Genomic DNA, 10,109 nt, shown 5'->3' with positions numbered 1-10,109 from the left:
AATTAACGTTAAAATAATATAATATATATTATATTAAATGAAATATATTATAAATATTAAATATTTAAATAAATAATTATATATATAATTAAAATGAATTAAATGATTATTTTTTAATTATATAATTATATTTTATTTTATATAACTATAAAAAATTACTTATTTTCATTACATTTTTTACTTTATTATATTTTCTTAATTAAATATCCACTTAAATATTAAGTACCATTTTTTTTTTATTCCTAATTCGATATAATAATTCTTTTAAAATTAATTATAAATTATTATTTATTTAAAAAATAAATAACTTTTATAATTATTAATTATATTAAATACGTAATTTAAAAAATAAAAGTGAGTTTTTTTTTTTTTTTAATTATTATAAAAAAGAAAAAAGTATTAATTTACTTTCGAATTATTTTATAAGTTCTTTATTTTCGCGAGGAAAAATTTAATTAATTAAAAATTAATATAAATAAAAAAAGCTTAATTTAAATTAATTAAAATAATATTATATAATAAAAACATTTTTTTTAAACTAATTAATAAGCTCGTTAATTTCGTATTTTTTAAATTATACTTTTTTTTAAATTATTTTTATATATTTTTTATAAATATTTAATTAATTTTTATACTATTTCGGTTTATTATAAAAAAATTCGTTAAATATTAACCGTAGTTTTTTATTATTAATTACATGTTATTTAAAATGAGTTTTTAAATTAAAATAACTTTTAATATACGGGTATTTTCGATTTTTTATATATTTTAACGAGTATTTTATTAACCATTTATTATAAATATGCTACGTTTTTAATATAAAAAAATTATTAAAATTATATTTATATAACGGGGCGTTTAATTATTCCACTAGTTTTTTTAATTTTAAATCGTTTTTAATATTTTATTTATAATTAAATACGTTAATATTTTTAAAATTATTTCACATTTCATTTACTTAATTAATAATAACATGGTTTATATTTAAATAATATCGAATTTAATAAATATTTTAATCTTTAATAAATTTAACGATTTTTTATCGTAAAATATTTTTATATATAATATATAAAACGATTTAATTTAATATTAAATTTTTATTAAACTTATTCGTGTTAATAAAAAATTTAAAATATATTTAATAACGTTAATATAAATTTATAAAATGTAAGTTTTAATTTATTTATAATTTAATAATATATAACTTTTTAAAAAAATTACTTTTATTATTATTTAATTTTTTTATTTTATTTACTAATATTTTATTTATAAAAATTTTAAAATATATAACTTTATATTCGTTCGTAATTTATATTATCCGTATTTTTTATAATTATAATAAGTTTATTATATATAATTAATTAAAAGTGCGTTATTATTATAAACGGCGTTTCGATTTTATAATTTATTCGGGTAAATTATAATTAAAATTTTAACGTTTTAATAAAAAGTAAATATTAATTTAATATATTTATCGAAAGAAAATTAAATTTATTAACGTTATATTAAAAAATCTTATATAAATACGTATCGATATAAACGTAAATTTTAAATTCGATAAAATAAAGTTTTATATAATCGTTTATAAATTATATATAATTTAGTTTTAAAATTATAAATTTTTTACTTTTCCGTTCTTCGTTATTTAATTTATTATTACGACGTTATTATACGACTTTAAAATATTATTAATAATATACGTTATATAATTTATTTTTTATAATAAAAATATAAATATATTTATAAATACGTTTTTAAACGTTATTTTTTTTTAACTTCCCGAAAACATTTAACGTTTATTCGTAATTATTAATAAATTAGTTTATTTTTATTATATTATATAATTATTAATATAAATTATTAATTTGTTTTTTTATATCATTTTTTATTTAAATTTAAATAAAAAAAATATAATTAATTATTATTTTATATTAATATTATAAATAAATTAAAATTAAGTTATTATAATAATTTTTTTTATAAAAATAATCTTATATAATGTTTATAAATTTTAAACTATAATTAAGTTTTTTATAATAAGTTATTTTTTATTTTTTTAATTTACGTTTTAAAAATTATTTTAATATGTTAATTTTTAATCGTTTTTCGCTTAAATAATTAATAATAAAAATATATAATAACCTTATTTCGAAAAACTAGTAAATTTTCGCTTTAATGAAATTAATATTTAACTTATTTTTATAAAAGCTTTATTATTAAAATTATCGTTAAAAAATGTGTAAATTAATATTAAAATTATATTTATTTTAAAAAAAATGTAAGATTTTTTCTTATAAATTACTTTTTTTTAATTATAATTAAAAAATTCGATTTTTAAAAACTTAAAAATTAATTTAAATTCGTAATATATTAATTTTAATAAAAAGTGATAATTATTAATTTCTTTTTATTATTTAAGTTAATTATTAATATTAATTTATAAATATAAAATCCCCGCGTAATGTAAATATAATATTACTTAATTAAAACCTTTGAAATTTTTAAGTTATTATTCCGTGGTTTCGGCTTTTTAATATTGCATTTTTTCCTTTAACTTTTTCTCACTTCCCTTTTTTTTTCTTAAATTTCTTTTTTAATATATACGGCGAACTTTTTTAACTTACTTACCCCTTTTTTTTCCTTTATTACGATTTAATTAAATTAAATCTTAAATTATTATAAAGTATATAAAAATATACTAACTATAATTATAATTATTAATAAAACTTTCCGGTTAATTTTAACTATCGTTTATAAAAAACTAAATCCTTTAATTAAACTTATTTTTTTTTATGTTATAATTAATTATAATTTTTTTTTTTACCATATATATTTTTTATATTTATTTTATATGTTAATATAATATAATTATTTTTATTAATTTATTTAAATTAAATTTAATTAAAAATATATATTTTTATATTAAATGCGAATTATTACATGGTTAAATCGATAATAAATGATTTTATTTATTATATAATAACGCGTAATAAATAATTATATAATAATATTAATGTAATTATAAAACGAAACGAACGTAACACGAAATAACTTATTTTTTTTATAATAAAATTTAAATTAATAACCTTAAAATAAAAATCGAATTTTCTTCGCTTTTTAATATTTATAAAATATTTTTATATATAATATTAATCGTTTATATAAATTTATTTCGTATTATAAATAATTTATTTATTTATTTAAATATTATTTAAGTAATATAATTAATCGTAAAAATAATATTATTTATTATAAGTTTTTTAAACGTATATAAAAAAAATTATTAATATATATTATTAAAAGTTTATAAAAATAACTTTAATTTATTATATAATATTTTCTACTTATAATTATTAAAATAAAACCGTTTAACTTACTTTTTTTATTATTACTTTTATTATTTTTTCGTTAAAAATAAATATAAAAATAAAAAAAAACGTAATAAACTTATTAATTTATTAACCCCGTAATTTATTTTTTTTTTATCGAATTCGTTATATATTATTTAACTTATTATATATTATAATTCCAATATATCCTTTACGGTAAAATACGAGCCGGTTAATCTTTTTTAATATATATAATTTCGAATTAATTTTATTAATAATAAACGGAACGAATATAAATTAAATAAATAAAATAATAACATTTTAATTTATATAAATAATATTTACACGTAAATATTAAATAAATAATACGTTATTAAAAAAAAATATATTAAGAATATTATAATAAACGAATCGACGTATAATAAAAAAAAAATAAAATAATTTTAAAAATTACTTTATATACTTATAAATATTATATTTATAAACATAAAATAAAAGTAATATTTATAATAATTAAATATTTTAAAACATATAAATTGAATTTAAACTTACTTAATTAAAATTATTTTTATAAATATTATTTAAAGAAAAGTAATATTTTAATTCTTTTTTTAAAATAACATTTAACCTTATAAATTTAATTTAATATTAATATTATAAATTAATTTTAAGTTAATTAACGAAAAACTTTTAAATATAACCATTACGTTAAATTTATTAAAAAGTTTTAATTAATAAAAAAATATTATATTATTATTTTATTAATAAATATTATTAAATATAAATAAATAATTATTAATAACTTATTTAAAAAAAATGAAAATTTTTAAAATAAATTAAAGTTTTATATTAAAAGTAATATTTTTAAAACTTTTATAATTATATATAAAAAACGGATTAATACATTTTTACACGTGTAATTTACGGTAAATTTTCGTAATTTTTATATTTCTCGTATTTCGACTTTTATTATATTTTTATTTATAAAATAAATAAAAGATTTAAATAATTCATTTTTCGAAAACGATAAAAAAAGTTAATTTATATAACGTTAACCGGTATATTTATATATAAATTTTAACCTTATTTTATCGTTAATAAAAAATTAAATATTACGAAAAAAGATTTTAAATTAATTTAACCCATTATTATTAATTTTTAAAATAACGTAATAATAAAATTTAAAGAATTTTACTTTAAAACGTTTTAAAATTATAAGTTTTATTAAATTATTTTTATTATTAATTTATCGTTAATATTTTCCAAAAGAATTTTATATTAATTAAACATTTTATAATTTATACGATACGTTAATAAATTAATTTTATTAATAAATCGCCCGCCGTAAATTATAAATTTCCAGGTTTTTACATTTTTAATTTACGGTAAAAATAATTTAACTTTTTTTAAAAACCGGAAATAAATAATATAAACGAAAAAAGTTTAAAAGGATTTATACGAAAAAAACCGGTTACGTTCGATAAAAGAAACTTATTTATTTTTATAAATATAACACGAACCGTTAATATAAAAATATTATCCGTTTTTTACGAAACGCGAAACACTTTTAATAAAATTACTCGTTAATTTTAATTTTTTTAAAACGTTGTTTTATTAAAATTATAATAAAATTTAATTATTTAAAATAAAACTTTTTTAAATAATTAAAATTTAACCATTAATATAAACCCCGTTATTATAATTATTACCTTAAAACATAATAATAATTATAATTACGTACTTATCGAAAGTTTTCTTATATTTTTTTATAAAAACCACTCGTTAAAACTTAAAATAAATGTTAAAAAACGAAAAATTAATTAACTTTTTATTAATATTATTAATTTTAAAAACGAAAAAAACGGTTTAATAACGTATCGAAAAAATAAAATCGTTTAATTAATAAACGTAAAAAAAAATTAAAATAACGAACTACGTAAAAACCGTAATACTTTAAATTCTTAAATCGATAAAAAATTATTAACTTTTAAATATAATATTCGTAAATAATTAAAATTATTAAAGCTTAAATATTACGAAAAGTTTATTAATAAATAATAAAACATTATATAAATAAATAAATTTAATATATTATTTTAATTATTTTAAAAAGTAATAAACATTATATAAATAAACATTTCATTTTTAAAAATTTTTTATAATATTAATATTATGTTAATTAATATTTTAAATATTAAAATTATATAAATATATTAATTTTTATAAACTTATTTATTTATAATTTTATATAATATATTTAAAATATTTTTTTTAATAATACGTTATTATATAACATTATTAAACTTTAATAAAACTTAATGTAAATTATATTATTTAATTACGTTTTTTATAAAATATTAATATTTTTAATTATAAATAATATAAAGCGAAAAGATTAAAATTTATTTAAATATAATAATATATTAAACTATAATTTTTTTTATATAAACTTAACTTTAAAAACTAATTAAATATAATTAATTAAAAATAACACTCCTTAATTTAATATAAAATTATATATATTACTTCGTATATTTTAAACTTAAAAAAAATTTAATTAATTATAATAATTATTCCTTAAATTTTATATACTTTAATTTAAACGCGTTTTTTTTATATTATAATAATAATAATAATAACGATATTATAAATAATAATATTAATTTTACTTAATAAATTTTTATTAACGTCGAAAATATATTATAATTTAATTTTTTAATTATTATTTTAAATTATAAAAATAAAAGAAAATTATGTTTTTTATTAAAAACGTATTTAAATTACATTTAATAACGTTTAAAAGGTTTTTAATAATATATAAAAATATATAAATATTTTAAATTAAAATAAATCGAAATTATATTATTATTTATATAAAACGAATAATAAAAAAATTAAAAATATATAAATAATCATTTATTACTTAAATAAACACGAAATAAAATAAAAAATTATAATTATTAAAAAATTAAATTAAAAATAAAGGTATAATTATAAAAAATAAAAGTAAAAATAAATAAAAATTACGTTAATAAAAAAAAATATTAAAACCGGATTCGAAAAAACCTTATTAAATAAAGCCTTATTTTTTAAAAAAAACATTAAATAATTAATATTTTATTCGTTAATTATAAAATTATCCTTTTTATTATTAAAAAATTATTATTAAAACTTTTTACTTTTATATTTAATATATTTTTTATTTACTTATTTATTTTCGAAAAGTTACTTAATTAATTATTAAATTAATAATAATTTAAAATTTAAACTAATAACATATTAAATTACTTTTTCTTTACGTTCGAATATAAAAATTTTCGCTTATTTTAATATAATTAAAAGTTTAAATAACATAATAAAATAATTAAATTAACTTATTTTCATTATTATAACTTTTAATATTACGATAAATAACGATTATATACTTACTTATTTATTAAATATTTAAATATAATAAAATTTAATTTAATTAATAATTATTATAATATTATTAAATAAATATTTATTTTTTTAATATCTTTATAAAAATAAAAAAACTTATTATATTTATTTAATAAATATTTACTTATACGTATTATAATTTATAAGCCTTTTAATCCTTGAATTACAAAGCATAGTATATTTTCGTCGTACACTGTATTTATATAGTATATTTTTTAATACATTAATTGAATTGGCGGGTTAGCGGATTTGTCCTTATGGTCCGCCGTCCGCACCTGCCTACCCGGTAAACTGCCCAGCTGTCAGTTCCCCTCTACACGGTTTTCAATCGGCGCATTCCGATTTGGCAGGTGAAGTCCCCATAAAAAAGTTTCCAATGCGACGCGCGACCTAAGAATTTTTAGAATTTTTAGTCATGTCTTTTAGCTTCTGAAGAATCCGCCGGCCGAAAATGACCTCAACACCAGTTTTGTAACTCAATTCTTCCTGGTAGTACGAATCTCCGAGATTGCATCAACGCATTGGGTTTCTATAAACATGGTGGATGCTAAGGACCAGCCGGAATCCGCATGTCCGGTCGACCATAAGAGCCGGGAGGCGTGGATGTCACAAGCAGGAGCAGCTAGTCCGGAGGGGTCGCAATCACTGCCCCCATCACATCCAACGATCCCGAACACGATATCGAAAGCGGACGCCGAAACCTGTCCCGTCGACCACAAAGCGCGCGAAGTCTGGACGCAACAAGCCCGCACAGCAGCTCTCCCAGCGCCCGCGCAAAATCCACCCCATCCCGCGCCGACCCCGTCCTCCTCATCATGGACCTCCTACCTCCCCCACATCCCCTTCTGGTCCTCCAGCACACCCAACCAGCAGCACGCCAAACCCCCCTCCTCCCCCCTCGCCAATGACCGCGTAATCTCCACGATCCCACGCTCCTCGAAACCCGGCGAGCCAACCGACCGTCCCGCGAACACAGAGCAAGAAACGGGCGCGGATGAAATCTCGGGGAATTGGATATACCCGTCGGAGCGGATGTTCTTCGAGGCGATGAAGCGCAAGGGCCACGATCCGCGCGCCGCGGATATGCGCACCGTTGTGCCGATCCATAATGCGGTGAATGAACGCGCTTGGGCGGAGATCAAGGAGTGGGAGGAGCCTTGGCTTCGGGGCTCTGAGTACGTTTTCCCATTCCGGACTGTATTGTATATACCCGTTCGTCTACTAACAGATGTTGGTGCGGTATAGTTGCGGCGGCCCGCGCTTACATTCCTTCTCGGGCTTGAGCACGAATATGTCGCCGAAGGCCCGGATTAATACGCTCTTGGGGTACCAGGCCCCGTTTGATAGACATGATTGGGTTGTGGATAGGTGCGGGAAGGAGATTGAGTATATTATCGACTTCTATGCCGGGCGTAATGGTGGTGGGGGCGCTGGGAAGCTGTCGTTTTACCTCGATGTTCGACCGAAGCTGAATACTTGGGAAGGGGTTAAAATGCGGGCTATGCGTGCTGCTGGTCTGGTATAGAAGGATTTGGTTGGGAGTAAGGTGAGGGTGTTTATGATAGAGGTTTATGTATATTACGAGCATACGTGGTTCGAGATTCGTTATAGCAAGGCGTACCGGTATAGGTATAGATAGGTAGGTATAGAGGCATCGCCATTCATATACTACATTTTAACACATGTGTAGTCTTGTGATCATTGATTTCCATTTGCTCGGGCTGTCGCCCAAGGCCATTTCCCAGAAAGCATAAAAAGTCCCAAGGGTATCGTAGGTACAAGCCAGACCACCTTCCATTACGCCCTATGTTGTAAAGACACCCCCTTTCCTACTCAGATTTCCTTTTTGTTTTCCTCATCACCAGACCCCGAGCCCTCGTCTACCACAATACGGATACGTGATCCAGTCTCAAGTGCATTTGTTTGCACGTCCCAGCCAGCTCGCTTCAACGATCGATACCATATACTTGGGATATAGGGCTGCTGACTGCAGGCCTGTGCCCAAGCTGTGATGACATCGATATCCTTTGCGTGCTGTTTGAGCCAAATTGTCTTATGTTCGTTCCGCGTCACGATAACGTACGGAACATTGGTAAATTCCGAAAGATCGTCAGGCGTAATGTCGCCGTCTTCGGGGAGTCTATCAGCAAAAGATATCTTGGGTTTGGACCAAAAGAGAATACTCTCTTTGGCCGCGATCTCGTTTGGGTGGAGCCAATCCACCATCCCATCCGGAACCCTAGCCCTGTGAGCATTAAGCTCCTTCAACATGATGGTCAGTCGTTGCTTGTTGAGAGTGCGCATCTGCACTGAACGCACAGCGCGATAATTCGTCCATAAATGAATGCTGACGAGAATAACCATCCAAGCTAGGACGGCATTACGTCCATGGACGAACTTTAGGAACACACTGCCGACTAACATGCCCAGAAGACTAATCACGGTCTCCTGGCTGCCATCCTTAGCATTCAGCTCGGCGAGGTTTCCATTCTTGGCGAAATGAGCGCTGAGCTCAGCTTTGGCAGCACCACCAGAGATTCCACAGAGGGCGCGTAGGATACCGGCAGCACAAAGCGCTAAAACTTTGGGGTAGGTCGGTAACGCGGGCGCAAGAACGTCGAGAAACAGCGCTGCGTCATTTACGATATCGGCAAGAAAGCGGTAGAACTTGCACTCGGGTTGAATTGCCTGGCCACAGCGATGGGCGAATAGGATGGTGGCTAAGCGTCCAGTGGATTCTTGTAGCACTGTCAGGAGGACTGCTGCAGTGGCTGATGACCCTGATTCTCCGACACCGAAGCCCTGAAGTACAGCTCGGGATGAAAGTAGGCCTGCAATAGTGCTGGAGAAGGCCTGAAGGGAATCCTGGAAGGTGTATTAGTACTTGGTCGCAAAAGCAATGTAGCAATAAGGCATACGTAAACTTGATAAGGCGTGTAATCAGCTGTCACAGAATCCGGGTAGCCGACAGGAAGAAATACGTCCATGAGTTCAGCAGCATAGTTTTGTATTGTTTTTGGGACGAGCGGCTTCCCATTCTCATCATAGGTCTGTGATGCGCCAGAATCGTTACAGGCCTCTAGAAGCCTTGGAGGCATCGCTTCGTCTGTTTCGTTATGGGAAAGCAAAGAAATGTTTATCGAGAAAGTTCTCACGATTGTAGTTCAAAGCGTTATATAGTTAATGACGAAGTTATTTTCCTTTTCGCGTGGTGTAAAAGAACGTTTAAGAATTTCGTGCACCAACGTGTAAGTTGAAGTTGAAGTTGAAGTTTAAAGCAAGCAAGCATAATAGCAGTAAAACAGTTGACGAAATAGCACATGTTACCCGTGTACCCCG

At 23.4% G+C, this 10,109-nt stretch overlaps 2 protein-coding genes across 2 annotated transcripts; one reads left to right on the top strand and one right to left on the bottom strand.

The window, feature by feature from the left end:
* Window positions 1–7,046: 7,046 nt before the first annotated feature.
* GGS22DRAFT_148351 (cytochrome c and c1 heme-lyase) lies at window positions 7,047–8,449 on the top strand. Its single transcript, XM_047958983.1, has 2 exons — window positions 7,047–7,945; window positions 8,016–8,449. The coding sequence occupies exons 1-2, from the start codon at window positions 7,308–7,310 to the stop codon at window positions 8,293–8,295; spliced, it is 918 nt and encodes a 305-aa protein (XP_047818775.1). The 5' UTR covers window positions 7,047–7,307; the 3' UTR covers window positions 8,296–8,449.
* Window positions 8,450–8,480: 31 nt separating this feature from the next.
* On the bottom strand, window positions 8,481–10,029 carry GGS22DRAFT_148355 (vitamin B6 photo-protection and homoeostasis-domain-containing protein). The gene is made up of 2 exons (XM_047958984.1): window positions 9,689–10,029; window positions 8,481–9,635 (listed from the first exon to the last, which is right to left on the bottom strand). Exons 1-2 carry the CDS (start codon window positions 9,866–9,868, stop codon window positions 8,604–8,606), a joined length of 1,212 nt encoding a protein of 403 aa, XP_047818774.1. The 5' UTR covers window positions 9,869–10,029; the 3' UTR covers window positions 8,481–8,603.
* Window positions 10,030–10,109: the final 80 nt, after the last annotated feature.

Source organism: Annulohypoxylon maeteangense (assembly GCF_022496945.1).
Source record: "Annulohypoxylon maeteangense strain CBS 123835 unplaced genomic scaffold GGS22scaffold_9, whole genome shotgun sequence".
NCBI lineage: Eukaryota > Fungi > Ascomycota > Sordariomycetes > Xylariales > Hypoxylaceae > Annulohypoxylon > Annulohypoxylon maeteangense.
The sequence above is the reverse complement of the archived record's forward strand: the minus strand, read 5'-3'. Positions and strand labels throughout refer to the sequence as shown.